General features: G+C 38.6%; 1 protein-coding gene across 2 annotated transcripts in view; it reads left to right on the plus strand.

Annotated features, from left to right (window-relative positions):
• Window positions 1–18,847, plus strand: part of PELI2 (pellino E3 ubiquitin protein ligase family member 2) — a 177,409-nt gene that overhangs the window by 109,291 nt on the left and 49,271 nt on the right. Inside the window, exon 1 of one of the 2 annotated variants that reach the window (XM_025442652.3) lies at window positions 7,387–7,455. The exons of the other annotated variant lie outside the window; for it this stretch is intronic. Within the exon in view, the coding sequence (XP_025298437.1) occupies window positions 7,438–7,455 (18 nt within the window). The 5' untranslated portion in view covers window positions 7,387–7,437. Of the gene's footprint in view, window positions 1–7,386; window positions 7,456–18,847 lie in introns of those variants that run through there. 2 annotated transcript variants of the gene reach the window in all.

Consider the following 18,847-nt stretch of genomic DNA (forward strand, 5'->3'; position numbering starts at 1 on the left):
GGGATCTGTGCTTATAACAGTCTGCACTCCTTTGCCAGCGTAGGCACTGATTGCCCTAAGCAGTGTTGCCAGGGGAAGACTCAGCATTAACATCTGCCTCCAGGGCACCTGGGTGGCTCAGTGGTTGGGCGTCTGCCTTTGGCTTAGGTCGTGGTCCTGGGGTCCTGGGATCGAGTCCTGCATCAGGTTCCCCACAGGGAGCCTGCTTCTCCCTCTGCCTTTGTTTCTGTCTGTCTCTGTCTCTCTGTCTCTCATGAATAAATAAATAAAATATTTAAAAAAAAATAAAATCTGCCTCCAGCCAAGGTCAGATGCGCAGAGTTAACTCTCTCACTTCCTCTGCTCATCTGGTGTAGATTTGGCCCACCTGTCTCATCTCGTTCTGACAGTCTCTGGGCCAGCCTTCCTGGCCCTGGTTCCCTGCTTCCCATACTCCTGTGCAGGAGTGCACAGTCCCATGTGAGTACTCCATTCCTTCTGCCTTTCCCCCTTGCCCACCTCACTGTGTATCAGTCTGGGGCCAGCGTGCTGTGGCCACCTTATGCTTGCTGTCCACCAGACTCCCTTGATTCAAGATCATTTGGGGCAAAAAGGTGCTTTGTTTTTTCCTGATAGCAATTCATGACACAAAAGCAGGAGAAGATAACATTGTGCTTTTTTCTAATCCACCTGGATGGATTTCAAACCATATTTTCTAAGTAAATATACAGGTAATTATATATACTTAAAATTCTAATCAATTCTAATCATTACATGTTTGCACTAAAATTACTTAATTAATTCCCAATTTAACTACCCCCTAGACTTAGTTGCACTGGCATTCATGTAAAGATGACATTCTGTGACTATTAACTTCCTAAGTGTTCCTTTTCATTCATTTTACTGAAGGAAAAAAAAAAAACAACCTCTCTAGGGCTCAATATTACAATATAGTAGTGTCTTATTTTGCCTGTTTTAGGCATAGTTGTAAAATCCTGGTAGAGTAAGGAGAGTGCCCTGGTGGAATTGAGGGCTCAGCGGTAGCAGTGACAGATTAGATCCATATAAGGGAATTGATCACATACACAAGTACACCAAGGATAATGGGAGTACATTGACTAGTATTTAGTGAACTTTATATCTTAACTCAAGTTACCAGCATCTTAAAAGATCATGTTTGGTGAAAATCAGATTTTACAGAACAGATACATTAGGAGGGATTATCCACACTATAAAATGACTCGCCACAGTATTCTTTTAAATGAAAGCCCCCCAGGGCTCTCAAATGTGATTCCTGTATAAAAACTTAAATGTCTGTGGAAATTTTCAGGATTGCAACCTGTTGTAAAAATGAAAATGTACCACCTGTCATTAGCTGTATTTTATTTTTATTTATAAACCTTACCTGCAAAGATTTCAGAGATGCACCAATCTGGCATTTGTCTCATACCATTCCTCTTTTATATTAAGATCATTATCCTGTTTTTTCTTCTATTTCCATAGTAGTTCAGCCCAGGAGCCATTAGGTAGGATGGGGCAAAGGAGCCTTCTGTGTGGTGGGAAGAGGGGTGTGAGCCATGCTGGTCCAGCTGTGGTGAGGAGGGTGTCATACTAGGAGGGTAGCCCATGGCCCAGTTTCGGGTGAGGAGGACAGCCTGGTGTGGGTGTCAGAGCCTGAGAGGAGTGAGATGGGTGACCTGGATGGAATGGTGTGTGACAGTATTCCCTATCCAGAGTGGTCAAGCCCAGGTAGAGTAAGGAGAGTGCCCTAGTGGAATCGGGGGCTCAGCGGTAGCAGTAACAGATTAGATCCATAGAAGGGGATTGATCACATACACAAGTACACTGAGGATAATGGGAGCCAGATTTGACTTCCAAGAACAAATTACAAACATGGAAAGGGAGAAAATTAAAGTGAACACTGTGGTGTTAGATTAGAATTGGAGATTACAGTAAAAATTCATGAATTTCAATGAATACAGACCTGCAGAAACAAAGAGCATCTGTGTAGGCAAGTGTAGTCTCGCTGTATTCACGACAGCTTGGGCACAGCAACACACCAGGGGCAGTGAACCCATCCAGCATGCAGACCTTGGCTGCTAAATACCATTCTCTACTGAAAGGAACCAGGGCTCCCTGGAGAACTATCCCTGATTCTGATTCTGGGGTCTGGCGAGGGAAAGTACAAGATGAGCCTGAGCATCATGTTGTACAAAAAGAGTAAGGAAGTGGGGCACCTGGAGGGCTCAGTGGTTGAGCATCTGCCTTCGGCTCAGGTCGTGATCCTGGGTCCTGGGATCGAGTCCCACATTGGGCTCCCCGGAGGGAGCCTGCTTCTCCCTCTGCCTGTGTGTCTCTGCCTCTTTCTCTGTGTCTCTCATGAATAATAAAATAAAATCTTAAAAAAAGTAAGGAAGTGCTTAGAAATGAGACACATGTTAGAGAGACTCAAAAGCCAGACTGGCAAATCTGGACAGTTAAGCATCCAATCAAACAGTGAAGCTCCCAAAAGAAACACAAATCCAAACTGTGAAGTGAACCTGTGCCGTTACTAGCAATGTAACTAAAGCAGAGAGTTACCTCAGCGTTGCTTCTGAGGGTTTAAAATAATTTCTTACTCCTAATATATATAGCACAGCTTTTTAATAATTTGTTCTAGATTGAAGGTCATGTCTTCACTGAACCCCTCCCCCCAATCCTGGAAAACTGTTATAAGGAATTCTAGAGATGACAACAATTGTATGTAAAACATAACATTTTTGTTTAAAATTGGCCTTTAAACATTTCTAGTTTGACAGAGACACCGTTTTTATGCTTGTTAGTCACAGTGATTTTCCTTGCTGTGGTCTATGCACTCTGTTTCCAGCATCATGTAACCACTTGTTAATGTCTCTCTGGGAATCTCTGAGTAGATCCATACGTTTTGGAAAGGAAAAGACTAATAAGCAACCGAAAAATCAGACTTCTATATTTTATATCTAAAAAAAAAACCTGATTTTTTTCTAAGCATGCCTGTTAATATCCTTAATTTTCATTTTTTCCTTTATTTTTATTTTGTTCACAGTTTATCTTATTTTTGTAACTACGTGACTGAAATGGTAACTTCTTGTATTGTAAGAAAATACAGAATTATAAATTTTTAGAAAACCAGACTTAAAGAATTTGACCTACTAAATTTACCTTGAGTCTAGATTTGAAAAGCAAAACCATGTCAGACCCGAGAGTATTTTCCTGACAAGTAGCGAAACTGGAAATTAAAGTGAAGCAGGCAATGGAGAATGGAGGTGGTTTGGGATGCGTAGAGCATGTGATTTGGATGCGGGCCCACGTAGAGATGGACAGGTTGTGGAGTGTTTGCAGGGGCCTTTCGTTGCTCAGATTTGGGGGGGATGAGGATTTGGGGGATGAGGATTTGATATGGGGGATGAGGATATGACCATGTAAACCTTTGTCTTCCCATCATTTCGCTCCCTTTTTTGAGAGTGTCAAAGAAAATTAAGACACGACTTCAAAAAATATACCTGAAAAAAAAAAATCTCTACCTCAAAATTTTGGTAGTTAACATTCCTTTCCTATAACCTCCTAAAAAAATACAAACAGAACCCTCATGTTGTAGTGAATGAAATGTTACATGGTCCACGAATAGTTAATAATACCAAGACCTTAAGAAAAAAGCATATCCCCCCAAAATATTTGGGGACTTTAAAAGGAATCTTCAGAAATTCTTAGAGGAAGACTGAGAACCCTTAATATGATCTCGAAATTTGCCTGAATCTCTAAAATGACACTATGGCCTCTGATAAGGCTTACTGCTTTAGGATTTTTGTATAATCATCTCCTGTGCTCTAAGGGGCCTTTTCCCAAAAAGGAATCTGATCTTTGCTCAAAGGTAACATGAATATTTGCTTTTGTTTCCCAGCAGTTGATAATTTCCTGCATTCACTGAGTAAATACTAGTGGGTCCTTGCAGGTGTTTAATCTGACCCTTCTTCTCTTTCCTTGAATAGAATACTCTGCATTCTATTCTAATGATGACTACAAAACAGAAGATTGCAAGGGTGGTTATTGTGTTGTAGTTATTATTCTTCTAAACTCAGTACTAGAGCTGGGTCAGATAAGGTTGGCAGGGGATGGGAATTGTGTGAAGACATCACTGAGGTCTCCATTCTTGCACCTTCAGCCCAGATGTGTGCCACCTAGGTTTCTGAAACCCCAGATCCCCTTGCCAGCTGTCATCTCTCTACCCTAGAAGGTTGGCCTATCTGTGTCACTTAGCTGACATTTTAGAGCCAGATCTAGAGCCCCTAGGCAGCCTGTGTACTAACTGCCCTAGACTCAGATTGCCAGCCCTGCTTTGGCCACCTGTGTGCAGGGCCAGGTCCCGTGGATTCCTGCAGTCCAAGCTTGGCTGCTCAGGCGATGATAATATAAGCAGTACTTGTTCATGGAAGATTGTGCTCATGGCAGATTGAAGTCTTGCAGCCTTATGAAAGGATGAAAGATGACTGTTTTTATTTCTTAATGGCATTTTTAATATATAAGCACCTCCCCTACAGAAGAGAACTTGTCTGCCCAGTTTTCTTGTTGGCTCATACTATGCTTGCTTATAAACCATGGGGAAGACAGTGAAGGGAGAGGCAGCTCTGCATACATTCAAGCACAAAGGCATATCGTGTCTCTGGATATTGGAGTTAGGTCTCTACTGTGAGTTTACCTGATTTGGTTTGATTAGCTTTGCAAATACAAGGAGTCAATTTTAGGAAGTAGTATGTTAGTCCTTAGATTTGGTTCTGCTTCTGTTTTGGTGCTAGTGGGATATTGAAAGAGGTTGCATTAGGAGCTGTAGCTGGATTACCTTTTAAACATGAACATTTTGACAGGTGTGAAGTTTTAGTTTAACATTTGTTCCTATGGGTAATGCATCAAGCAGAGAGTCTCCTAAACCTACTTTTATTCATCCCTCTGACTCATTACCATCAACTATGAGGCTAATAGTAGTCTCAATAAAAGGAATCATCTGAGCCAATCCTGGGTCCCATATATCTAGCAGCATCAAATACCTTCTTATGTGAGGTCGTTGAAGCCAGTGGAATGAAAATGATGTTGTCCTTTGATGCTTTTGCCTGGCATGTGTTCTATAGATGCACATTAGCACCAAAGTGTAAAGCTAAGGAGAGAACACTGGGCTCCACTGAGAATCAAAGAGAAAAGAATACAGATGCTTTGTTACTTTAAACCTTGGTTAACCTCTCCATTTTGTAGTGGCTCTTCCCAGTGTTTAATTTTGATTTAGTCCCACGTTCAATAGCTGAAGACTCTGACTTGGAACCCATGTTGCTAGGACTGTTTCCCATCTTTTCCTCAATTGCTTTTTGCGGTAAAAGTGACACATGAATTTAGAATAGAGCATTCCTCTTTCCAAGGGGCAATATCTGGTGCAGAGTTCATGTATCATTTAACAAATTTTGTGTTTGTTGAGATTTTTTAGGTGTAAACTTCTTTTGTGAAGTTAATAGAATTAAATTTTTAGAGTTTATAAATTTGACCACTTTTATCTATGCAACTGTGTTTCAAAATAAGCTTACTTGGGATTGACTTAAAACACATTTACAGCGCAGCCCGGGTGGCTCAGCGGTTTAGCGCCGCCTTCAGTCCAGGGCGAGATCCTGGAGACCCGGAATCGAGTCCCATGTCAGGCTCTCAGCATGGAGCCTGCTTCTCACGCTGCCTGTGTCTCTGCCTCTGTGTGTGTGTGTGTGTCTCCATGAATGAATGAATGAATGAATGAATGAATAAATAAATAAATAAATAAATAAATCTTAAAAAAAAACACATTTACATAGGCATGTGTATTCAAATACCTAGCACTGTTCTATCTACAGGTCTTTGTGCAGAGATCAGTTGTAGTCTAATAAATATCGAGAAGAGACTTATTCTCAGGGTTTAATTATTCTTTACATGTTAACTTTTACACAACTCTAGTAATGAGATGCTTTTGAAGAATGAATGGGATTTCACTTATCCGGAATTCTAGGCAGCTTTGGATATTGTGTGTGTGATGCATGTTTATACGTCTTCTGTCTCCATTCAGGTTTTGATAAATGCAGTAGCTAAAGCTTTTACAGTTCTTTTACTCTCTGTTGTTTTTACTGGCTCTTACTCATGGTGCCTTGCTTTTGTGTATATTTTTGTTTCGTTTTGACAATGAGTTCATATTTCTTAGATTTTATACAGAATTATCTGCAACCAGAGTTGAAGGTGAGGTCCCCTACAATTGCCCTTGCTTCTCCCAGGTGACTGGAATCATTTTCTACCCCTGGGGCCCCTGGAAATTCAACTCTCAACTTCTTTCTGGCTGCAAACTTGCATAAGATCTGGCTTGTGGTTCTGAATTCTTGGGAGTGCAGGGATCTTCCCCCCTTCACTTAGCACCAAAATTTGAATTAAGGTGATTGTCTTTGCAGTACTGAGATGTCTAGTTCTAGTTCTCCCAAACACGGAGGGTGTGGTCCTTTGGGGTTGTATCCTGTTTAGATGTTCCACCTACAGTGGGCCCTGAGTTGAGGTGTTTGCTTTTTATTTTTTTTCCTGCCTGTAACCATCAAGAGACTGTGCAAACAAAAGCTAAAGTCCACCCAATACAGCAAATACGCCCAAGGCAGAAACCATTTTGACTCCCTTGCTTAGCTCTTATGATTTCTGCCTTCACTTAATTTTTGGCTTCTAATATTCCTTAATAACTAGATAACTTATATCTAGTTACTTATTTTTAATGTTTCAGCCAAAATTTTTAGTTCTCAATGAGGATAGGTCAGAGTACCTACTTGGACAGATGCCCAGAAATGGAAGTCCTCAGTTCTTAAAACTGCTTTAAACCTTTCTCTATTTAGCCAACTTCCCACCACAAGGGCTGGCATCCCTTTTACAGCATTCATGTCAGAGAGGCATCCAGACCCCACTTTAATATCCAGTGCTCACTACGTGTTCAGAATCCCATTCTAGTCAGACAACTTTGATTTTAGATCTTTTTTTTTTTTCTTGCGTGGAACTAAATTATAGTTCCTTTTAATTCTCCTGGTTGTTTGATATTCCCCTTGAAGCAACATAAGATAAATCTCCCCTTTCCATGTGGCTTGACTTGAAATCTCCATCCAACATCAGGATTGCTGATGATTCCCTCTATTTGGTATCCAGTTTGTCAGCTCCTCAGGTACTGCATATTTAGAGCTGCATTAAATATTCCAGATAATGGCCTGACTACGTCCAAGTGTGTGGACTGCTTAAATACTTCTGTCTGTGCTCCCTGGCTTTCCCTAGTAGCTCTGTCACATGCTTCATTACAGTTCACTGAGCTAATAATAGATTCTCCCCACCCACTGCCTCCTCCTCCCACCCCCCAGCCTGATCTTCATGTCAACTATTTGAAGCTAGATCCTATTCATCCTGAAATTATGGATAATGGTGCATTTTAGAAAGGTAAATGATGCACTGCTATCTGATTCCTTTTTGGAACTGGCATATTAAGCCCCAATATGATTCTGCTTATCTTTGCTTAAGAATAATTTCCTTTAATACAAAATCGTCTAGAATCTCAGACTCCTAAATTGTTAGTTTGGAAACCTAGCACTTTCACTTGATAGGTTGCCAATCAGCTCTGACTGCAGAAATTGATAGTTATTCAGTTATACTTAATAACGAAATCTATTGAATTAATAATATACCTCTTGCAGTTACAGTGACTCTTGAAAGCTATTTTACCAAGGAATTTCATTTACTATCCTTAATTTAAGGAAAGAAATTAAAGTTGTTAAAGTCTCATTTTATCCAACATTTGATGTCAATTGCCATTTTATATTGACTACATTAATTAGGTTTCCTGCTGATTTCAGTCTTGTAGTATGTAATATATCAAAAGATCTATTAGTTATAATTTAGGCTCTTGGTATAAATATTTCTCGATGGCTGTCCTGGCAGTGGTTAGTACAGTGCTCTTAACTCATCCCTACAATCATTTTGCTCCTCTTCTCAAAATAAAACCTTTGTCCTTCTTTTTTCTGTTGTGATTTCCTCACTTTTGACTGTGAAGCTCACTAGTTTTGTATAGACTTATTGTGATTATGTTTACAACAGAACTGTTCTAAATTTCAAATAAATTCTAATCAGTTACTAAGATGATTCCCGAATTTAATTGTACAGGGATGTAAAGCATGTACCTGAAAGCCAGGCAGTTTCAGTGCCTGTGAACATATTTGACAAAGATATTAACCAGGAGGATTTGTGGGTTAAAGTTATTTTGAGGTTCACATGAAAAGATTTATTCAGTGAACTAGGAAGAAAAAAAAATCCTTGCCTGGCCATAAAAGATGTTGAAGTGTAACAAGATAGGGAGGTAGCTAAAAACTTCCTTGAAGTCATTAAAACAACTCAAGCAGTAAATGAAACATGCTTTATTATTAGTGGTTAAAAATATTTTTTCATTGATTTTTTATTGGAAGCATGAATAAACTGTAAATCATATTACATATGTTTTGGAGAGGACTTTTTATGCTAACGTTTATTAGGGACCTGGAGATATTATTTTAAAGTATAAATCCATCTTAATAAAGGGGCTGAAATCATGGAAAACATTAGTTATTAAACCACAGATGATATGTACTGTCTCCCTTGGTCTGTATAGTTTTAAAACTGTATAATAGTTGTGTTTATTAGTTTTAGATAATCTGGAAAAATAAGGATACTTAAACATTATTTCTTAAATTTGAGAATAGGGAAATATCTTCAAGTATCTGCTTTTAAAAATTCTTGATGCATTTTGTGAGAGGAAGCTTGCCTTTATTTAAATCATTTGAGTTTGGTAGACCTGACAAAAGAGAACTGACTTTATGAAAGAATGAACAAGAGTGCTGTAATGCTCTTTGCTTAAGCATGCTCTAGACTTTTACTTTTAAACCTGCCTCTATTGGTACTAATAACAACATATTTGTAGAGTACTTTCCTGTTTCTTTTACTTGAGTTCCTCAGAATTCTGAGAGGCAAAGTAAACATCATTTATTATATATGTGTGATGTACATACACATACAGAGGACAGTACTGTATTTCCACCTAACAAATGAAACCAGACTCAGCCAAGTGGAAAGGACCTGAACCTGTTCACAAAGTTAGTAGAGGACCTAGACTAACCAAGTTGAGTGCTCTGTGGAGTGCCCCCACACCCAACACTGTGTAGCTGTGGAGAGAAACTACCCCTTCTCAGCACCTGTGATTTGTGAAGCCCTCTAGAAGAACAGTCAGCTGGTCCCATTTCTTAATAGAAATGACAAGGAGAATGAGGCATGTAGAATAGACAGTGAAAGAAATACTTATCAGTAGCAGAGAGAGGTGGGATTTGGATAAGAGGATCTGGAGTCAAACTCTGTTCCTGCTGCTGGTGAACCAGCAATAGCAGCAAGTCTCTGGATGCCTCTAAACTTCTAATTCTTTATCTGTTAAGACCTTTGGGTTAGATCATGAAGGCCTTATAAGCTCTATTAAGGATCTGGAAAGTTAATTCAAGGGCAGGGAGATGCCCCAGAAGTATTTAAGCAGGGATATGAACTGATCAGATTTGTTTTAGGAAAGTTACTCTGGGTGAAGTGTGGAGGGTAAGACTCAAGGTAGGGGGGCCTGTTAGAGCAATCCAGTGGTGAGATGGTGGGACCTGGCAGTGCAGATGGAGAGAGGTGGACAGATTTCAGAGATATGTAAGAAGCAGTCTTGGCTACCTCAGTAAATGTGAACAGGTATGGGGTGGAGGGAGAGGGAAGATACCAAGATGATGCTGAAGAGTGTGGACAAGCTTTTAGTGATGTTGGTTAGAACAGTTTCATTAGAGTAATGGAGATTAATGCCACATTCTAGACAAGTGATGAGTGAAAGAGGCAATGATATGGAGGCTGTGCAAGAAGACGACTCTTGGAAGATATTCGGTCTACAAGGTGTTGGGACAATACAGCGTAATAAGTGGAGGGGAGAAGAGGACCAAGAAGGGGTTTTAAAATGAGTGAGTGCTAAGCGTGTTTGAATGCTAGCTTAAGGAGGCAGTAAAGAATATAGGGAGAAGATACAGAAGAGGAGATTAGTGGATAAAGAGATTTTGATACTCAGCAAGAGGAGGTTTCTAGCACTCAAGTGGAATAGGTGGTCTTGGGTGAACTCACATCTCTGAAACAGTGTGATTATGGAGAGGAACCCAAGTCCTAGAGTCTAGCTACTGGGAACTGAATCTTGCCTCTACTTCATGAGACCCAGTTTCCTTCTCTGCAAAATGGGCCACTTACAGCAATAAGACAGTTGCTATTATTCCTATTACTGTTATTAATTATTACTATAATTATTAATTTCTTATTAATTTTATTCATATTCTATTTTTACTTACAGTTTTAAATCAATACGTAATTCTTTAAAATAATAAGAAAGCATAAAACATCAGGCCTTTTTTCAAAGTTGCTATTGTTGACCTTCATGGTTGGGAACTGCCATGTTAGAACTTCCTATGGATGATCTGTCTCAACATGAATAATAGCATCATTTGTACCATGCAGCTGTTCTGTGAAATTCTTAAGATTCTAACATATTCCACTTATTAGAAAGCTTTGGAGTTATTTTTTTTAAATAACTATAATTTTTTTACTTTTAAAATTAATATAAAACATATATTGTACCAGGAGGGAAAATATATTGTACCTACTGGCAGAGGGGGAGGCACAAGAACAATGTTGTGAGAAACGTTTCATGCCATGGCACAGTGTGCTTTTTCCAGACATGTAATTTGGGCTAATAGTATATGTAAGGCCAGGTATGTCGACTATTTTCTTGGGGAGTTTGGAAGCTGTGAGAGAAGGGGTGGGCATATTTTTTTATAGAGAATCTGGGGCCCTCTTGGGAGAGAAGAGACTAGGTATATCTCTTACTCTCTGACAGTATGGGCGAGGCGTGCTTGAATAATGACCAAGGCCCATAACCATCGTGAGGAAGAATAAATCTGGCTCTAGGGCACATCCGTCTTCTCTTTTGGGAGCATAGCTGAGAGCAGGAAAGCGGTACATTATTGAAAACAGGGGAATAGTGAACACTCATGTGCCAAATAGTAAGATCGTCAACTGCCTTCCCTCACTGGGCTCCTGAAACACTGGAAGCTGGATCAATAATATCAGCCAGAAGATTCGAGCATTCTTCTCTGAGGAAACCAACTAGACCTAGAGGAAAAGACTTTAAAAATATCAAAGTTTTAAAATTCTGACCCTTTAGTGAAACATACGGGACTCTTGAGTGCTCAAAATTAGTCCTGAAAGAGAGAAAGAACTGGAAGCTAAATATTTGCTAGCCAAAGGTTAAAGCAGCTTTCAGTGATAGGAAGATGAAAGTGGAAGAAATCTCCGAGAAGATAGAACAATGGAAAAGAGGAGAATATTGGGTATCCATTCAGGAATCCAACACCCAACTAATGGAAAGAAAATGTAGCAGGGAGAAAGTTACAAAGACATAATTGGGAAAAATACATATGCCTCCGGATTCACAGGGCCCAACAAGTCTAGGCTTATCCTGTCCTTGCATTTGGTCTAGGTTCACTGCACCTACTCGTAGACATGGACAGTTAAATACCCTTGAGGCACAAGAGTGGGGAGGGCAGATAAACATCTGTGCTATCATGGAGTTTACATCCTACTGGAATTACATTAAAACTGAGAAATGACTCACATATGGTACTTTACTGGGAAATTTCAGAACACCAGGGATAAAGGGAAGATAGTAAAATTTTCCAGGAGGAGAAAATCAGGTTATACTTAAAAGATCGGAACTCAAATAGCATGGAACTTCTCAATAATAGTGACATGCTACTTATGAGGAATTCCAGCCTGTAGTTCTATACCCAGCCAAACTATCAAGTGTGAAAATAGAACAAAGACATTTTTAGATAAACAAGGATTAAAAATGTTACCTGCTGGCTTGTGCTGCACAACAATGAAGGAGTAAGATAAAGAGGAAGGTGTGTTCCAGGAAACAAGAGCTCCAACACAAGAAGAAAGCAAAGGGGATCCCCAGGAGGGTGAGAGGACACACAGTTGTACAGTGGTCCTGGAGGTCAACCTGCCTAGGTAGATAGGGGCTGTGTGTGAGGTGTGTGGAAGTCAGGAGGAATCACAGGGAAATTAGCTGGTGGGATTCTGCAGAGAGGGGTTTTACTGTCATGTCAGAAAGTTTGGGGATGAACTAATGATAGGAAAATAGAAGACAGAGCAAGCATAGACAAAGTTATAATGAATTCCAGGAGAGACAGTTATTAAGGATAGAAATGTGCTCGTGGTATACTGCAGACTCAGCTGTAAACATTATATATAGTCTAACCTTGGAAATAGTGAATATCAATTTAATTAAATTAATTATTTTAATTTTATTTTAATTCATAAAAATACTTATTATGAGAGGGGAGTCAGCATGAGAAAGCTAAAGGCTTACCTTATAAAATAGGATGTCAAACTAACAATTGAAAAATGAAGAAAGAATAATTTAGAAGGTTATGTAATACTAAACCAACTTGCCAAGGAATTTTGTATAATTTCGACCCCAATGTGACTTAAGGCACAGGATGGAAAGTGGTCTCTCAACCCCTTGGCTGTTGACTTCTATAACGATTCCATCTCTAAGGGAGATGAGATGGCTTTGTTGCAGTGAGGTCCCTGAAGGAAGCTATGCTATCCAGGACTTCTTAGGCAAGCTTGTTTTAACCTCCTCCTCCTAAGGCATATCCTTGGGTTATGAGAACTACATCATTGCAGTATAGGAGGAGTATAGTATGGAAGAATACAGGTTCTCATGCTGGACTGCCTGGTCCCAAATTCTGATTCTTTGTGACCTTGGGCAAGTGAGGCCACACCTTAGTTTCCCCATCTATAAAATGAGGGTATAATAATACTTTCTTTTAAAGGTGACTGTGAAGAGTCGATCAATTAGTATATGTGATATCTTTCAGCCAGCACATGGCACATCATAAGCATACAGCAGAACATTATTTTATTCACCTTTTGATTTTTCACTACTACTCTTTGTTTTCAGTTCATAAAAATGGATCAGTAATTCAGAAGTGGTTCACTGAAGTATAAAAGAAGTGACAAAAATAGGAATAAAATGCTGCAGCTCAAAATAACATCATAAACATAGTGAGCAGAAACCCAGTATAATTATAGAATATGAATCTTAATGTCCAGGAACCAGTGAACCTGCCAGATTGGTAATTTCACTCAAGTAACAGAAAAAGAAAAATTTTAAATAGAAAGTACCATGGGATGCCTGGATGGTTCAGCAGTTAAGCTTTGCTTTTAGCTCAGGTTGTGATTTCGGGGTCCTGGGATCGAGTCCCCACATCAGGCTCCCTGAGGGGAGCCTGTTTTGTTTTGGGGTTTGTTTTTTTTGGATAGAGGCAAGGCCTGATATAGCTTTTACCCCCTGCCTGACACATGCAGGGGATTTCATGAAGACTTGTTCACCAAGTGGCTGTCTCGCTCTCTGGACGATTCCAGTGGGCGAGAATCCTTTTACATACCATCTAGGGGTCTTTGGGTTTTTCTTCCCTTTGTTTTGTTTTGTTTTGTTTCTTTGTTTTCTTCTCCCTATATCTATGTGTTTCCCTCTCTCTCTCTCTCTCTCTCTCTCTGTCTCTCATGAATAAATAAATAAAATCTTTTTTTTAAAAAAAAGAAAATACCACAATGACTCTCTGAAAATTGGATTTTACTTGGCATGTGATTTGTTTGTCCGTAGTCTCCAGTGCTTTTTCTGTTGTGAAACGTTGTCAAATAATGGCATGAAACCCTTACCACTTTTGAGTCATTTTCAGGCAAAGTGCAGTGGCCTTTCTAGTAAACTAGTTGAGTCTTCCTAGATCAAGTAGAAAGTAATGTTTTCCAGGGAGAAATTGATGAATTTTGTCACCAAGGGCCCAGAATAGAACAAAACCTCAGAAGCATCATTCAAAATTGGATTCATCATAGCAAAGGCAGATTTGCTGGGAAGTTTGCAACATCAACCTCAGAGCTGATGAGAACATCCTCAGAGGGAAAGAGGGACAAGCTTTTGGCAAAATCCCTTTATCAAATGCTGCTGTTGCTTGTCACATAATGTCAGTGGTATGAAGTGTGAGGAAGCAGTTACGTGTGTGAAAGAACTGTTGAAATCACTGATGTGCAGGGTATGAGTCAGCCTTTTGCATACATCCGATAACACAGATCAGGGAGAAATATTCAATGACTTTTCAGTGAAAACCTTTGCTTCAGAAGGGGAGGTGTCGTTTTGGGGGGTTTTTTAGTTACTTATTTTGTGAGCAGTGATGTCAATCAAAAGGTTCCTTGACATGCCTAATTACAGAGCACCAGCTGAGCAAGCAGCCAGGAAGATGTCGCTCTACAAATGCTTATCCACATGCCACTTTTCCCACTGAGAAGGTGATGAAAGTTCCATCATTGAATGTGTATTCTCTATTGGGCAGTATGAGGAAATAGTCAGCAAATAAACATCCCAGCCTTTCCATGTTAAATTTTGCTAGCTGTTGAGATCTTTCTGAAATAAGACATGAAATATTTCTTCATGGCCATGTATGAGCAAAAACCATTTCTGTGCTATCTCTTGGCTTAGGTAGCATATAGCATAAGTATTTTTCTCTCTTTTCATTTAATCTGTCTCTTTCTGGTCCATGACAGAAATAAGATACTGAGAATTTTTGAAAACTAGATGATGCTTCTGATGACTTGCTCACTAAGAATTTGGCTCTCTATTCGAATATGCTGATTTTCATCAAGAAAGCAATGATATGTTGGGCATATGTAAAAATCTGCAGCAAGTTGAAACCTTCTATGTCGCAGCTTTTATGGATGACTTAGGTTCTGGCAGATGCCAAGGGAAACCTTTGATGAGAAGTTTCTCCATAATGTCTGGATTCATCCTTCACATGAATGCCTGTACTGCTGAATGGAAGAAGACATTGCCACAGTCCCGGCTGTCGGGATAGCACAATGAGCTACAATTTTCTAACTTACTTAAACTAAAATATATTAATCATAGATTTGTATCTGGACTATTGCTCAAGCTAAATGTGTCATTGAGCCCAGATGTAAGAATGTGCTGATACAGAATACTTACTAATTTTAAAAATGTTTTATTGATATTCAAAAATATGAATATATGAATTTTTATTACAGAAAATTATCTGCATGTGTACCATATGCCCACTGAGTGAACTCATAGTTGGAAAAATTTGAGCCTACTGCCTTGGAAGTTGGAGAGCTCTTCTGGCCTGGTGTTCAGTCTATATTATTCAAACTGTACAGGCACATTTTCTTCCTTTAGAAACTATTTTTTCATTTGTAAAAATGAAAATATTAGGCAGTTACACTGGTAAAAGTATCAATACTTAGCCAATAGATGTTTTGAACTGGCTAGATCCTTTGAATGTCATAGAGCCTATAAATCCTAAAGGAATAGACTTCAGGAATATCTAGTCCATTCTTCCTTAATGGACACAAATCTCCCCTGCAGCACACCTGCAGCATTCTCTTTGAACTTCCCTAGTGGAGCAAGCAGAGGATATGAAGCTTGCTCTAACCAGGTAAGGATAGCAGGTCTTGTGCTGGGCAATTCAGTTCCATTTTCAACTGCTATAACACTTTATATATTACACAAATATGATTCCTGTAACTTTTTTTAAAGATTTTATTTATTTATTCATGAGAGGCACAAGAGAGAGGCAAAGACACAGGCAGAGGGAGAAGCAGGTTCCCCACAAGGAACTTGATGCAGGACTCGATCCTGGACTCCAGGATCACACTCTGAGCCAAAGGCAGATACTCAATCACTGAGCCACCTAGGTATCCCTCCTGTAACTTTTATATAGTGGTTTTGGTTCTGCCCATCAAAGCCAAACAGAAGAAAACCTAATTTTTCTTTTCAATCAATAGTCCTTCAATTATTTAGAGTTCAGCACTCATCTTTTACCTTTTTATTTTTATTTATTTTTATTTTTTTAATCATCTTTTACTAAGATACCACTTGTAGGGCACATTGCTCCAATTAAACTCTTCTTCATGTCAATTTCTTCTCTCCTTCTTTCTTCTAGCCCCTCTGTGGTTCTGCCTTCAAGTACTGCATAGGACAGTTGTGATCTACCTGTTGATCAGAATGTTTTATTTGGTATGTAGCAAGCAGTGTTTACTAAGGCAGGCCAACTGTGTCAGGAAGTGTGGGCTTGGCACGGTCCTGTATTTTTAAACCCATATGACTTTGCAAGGAGGTTCAATGATTGACAGTACACTGATAAGGACCTGGGGACTCAGATCTTAAGTAAATTGTTCAAGGTAACTTACCCAGGAAGTAACAGAGTGGGGTCTCCCACCCCCTTTTATTATTTCATTACACCATTGACTCCTCTTGCATACCCTTTCTCACACTGCCTCAGCCACATTTTTCTTTTTTGAATAAAAATGTATTACATGTTTTCTGAAAACTTTTAAACTGTGTAGAATATATGAAGAAAACTCTTCCCCTCCCCAGTAACTATGTTGGTAGTGTGAAATGTGACTGCCTTTTCACATTCTTGCTCCACCATTTACCTTCTGTACCTACATAAAATGGAGATCTGTACTTGTTTCACTATAAAGATTGAACTAGTTAATATATATAAAGGATGTATAGAATGGTGTCTGGTATATAGATCTCAAATGTTAGTTGCTCTTATGCATTTAAACACATGAACACGTGCACATTCATAGGTAAGTGAAAATACATATATGGTCAGCTAATATTTAACAAGGAAGCCAAGAGTACTTGATGGGGAAAGGGTGTAGTCTTTTCAATAAATGGTGTTGGAGAACTGAATCTTCATGCAGAAGAAGGAAATTGGACTCCTGACATTTCCACTCAAAAACATTAACTCAATATGAATTAACGACTTAAAAGTAAGACTTGAAACTATACAAGTCCTAGAAGGAAACAGGGAGAAAGCTCCTTGACATGGTCTTGGGAACAAATTTTTGAATGTGACACCAGAAGTACAAGCCACAAAAGCAAACTGGTGAGACTACATCAAACGAAAAAAATTTCTGCATGGCAAAAGAAACAGTCAATAAAATGAAGAGGCAACTATGAAATATGAGGAAAATATTTGTAAACCATATATCAAAGGGTTAATCTAAAAAATATATGTGAAACTCCTAAAACTCAAAAGCAAGAAGACTAATAATCCAATTTTTAAAAAGGCAGAGGACCTGAATAGACCTTTTTCCCAAAGAATTCATACACATGGCCAACAGGCACATTAGAGGAGTACTCTATATCACTAATCATCACAGAAATGCAAATCAAATCCACAGAAATAACACCTCACACTTGTTAGAATACCTATCATTAAAAAGACAGAGGATATAATAAATGTTGGCACAGATGTTCAGAAAAGGGAACCCTTGTACATTTTTGGTGGGAATGTAAATGGAGCCAATCATTGAAAACAATATGGAGGTTCCTCAAAAAATTAGAACTACCATGTGATTCAGCAATCCCACTTTTGGCTGTATTTCTGAAGCTGCAGCATTATTTACCATAGTCAAGACATGGAAACAACCTAAGTGTCCATCAATAGATGAATGGACAAAGATGATGTGATATATACATACACACAATGGAATAATATCCTTAAAAAAGGAAATTATGCAGTATGAAACAACATAGATGAACCTGGAGGTTATTATGTTAAGTGAAATATCCTTTATTGTAGAATCTTTTAAAAACACCAAACTTGTAGAAACAGTTGAATGGTGGTCTCAGGGCATGGGAACTGGATGGAAGATGTTGGTCAAAGGGTACAACTTCTGGTTACAAGATGAATGAGTTCTGAGGGTCTGACATGCACCATGGTAATAATTAGTTAACAGTATATACTTGAAAGTTGATAAGGGAGTAGATCTTAAACGTTCTAAAAAAAAGTTATGGGAGGTGATAAGTAATGTATGGCAATCACTTCATAATATATGTGTGTCCAATCACATTGTACACCTTAAATTTGCACAGTATTATATGTCAGTTATATCTGAATAAAAGCTGAGAGGAAAAATAGATCTTCCTCACACTAGGCTAAGGAAATTTTTCCTGTTTTCCAAAAAGAAAAAGGTTAATAGTTTAGATAGGTGGGGAAAAAAATTAGTATGCTTAAAAATTGGTCAGAATAAAAAGAAATAATAGAAAAAATATTTTTAAGTTTCATCAACCCAAACTGAAGCCTAAAATGGGTGAGGGCGAGCGAGAGGTACAGGCTTCCAGTTATGGAATGAATAAATCACAGGAATAAAAGACACAGCTTAAGAAATACAGTCAGTAATATTGGAATAGTGCTGGTGGTGACAGATGGGAGCTACACTTGTGAACGTAGCATAAGGCATAAACTTATCGAATCTGTTGTACACCTGAAACTAATGTAACATTGTGTGTCAACCATATTCAAATTTTAAAAATTAAGAAGAAAATGAAGTGTAAAGAATTACTTAAAACAGAAATATACCACAAGTAGGACAAATAGAAAACAAGTAAGATGGTAAATAAGACACAACTACATATAAATATCTATAATGAATTAAAGGTCAGTGGTCTAGACATTCTGAATTTTTAAAGAAATGTACATATATATATGGAATTCTTTTAAAAAGGGGGGACAGTCTATATATAATATCTTCTACCTACTTTTATTACCTAAAATTTATCATACACATTCTTCCAAATCATTATATTTCAGCCCAGTATAGTTTTTTTTAATGGGCTGCAAAATATACTATAGACAGTTAGTTTGTGTAA

This window comes from Canis lupus, chromosome 8 (genome assembly GCF_003254725.2).
Source record: "Canis lupus dingo isolate Sandy chromosome 8, ASM325472v2, whole genome shotgun sequence".
NCBI classification, from domain to species: domain Eukaryota; kingdom Metazoa; phylum Chordata; class Mammalia; order Carnivora; family Canidae; genus Canis; species Canis lupus.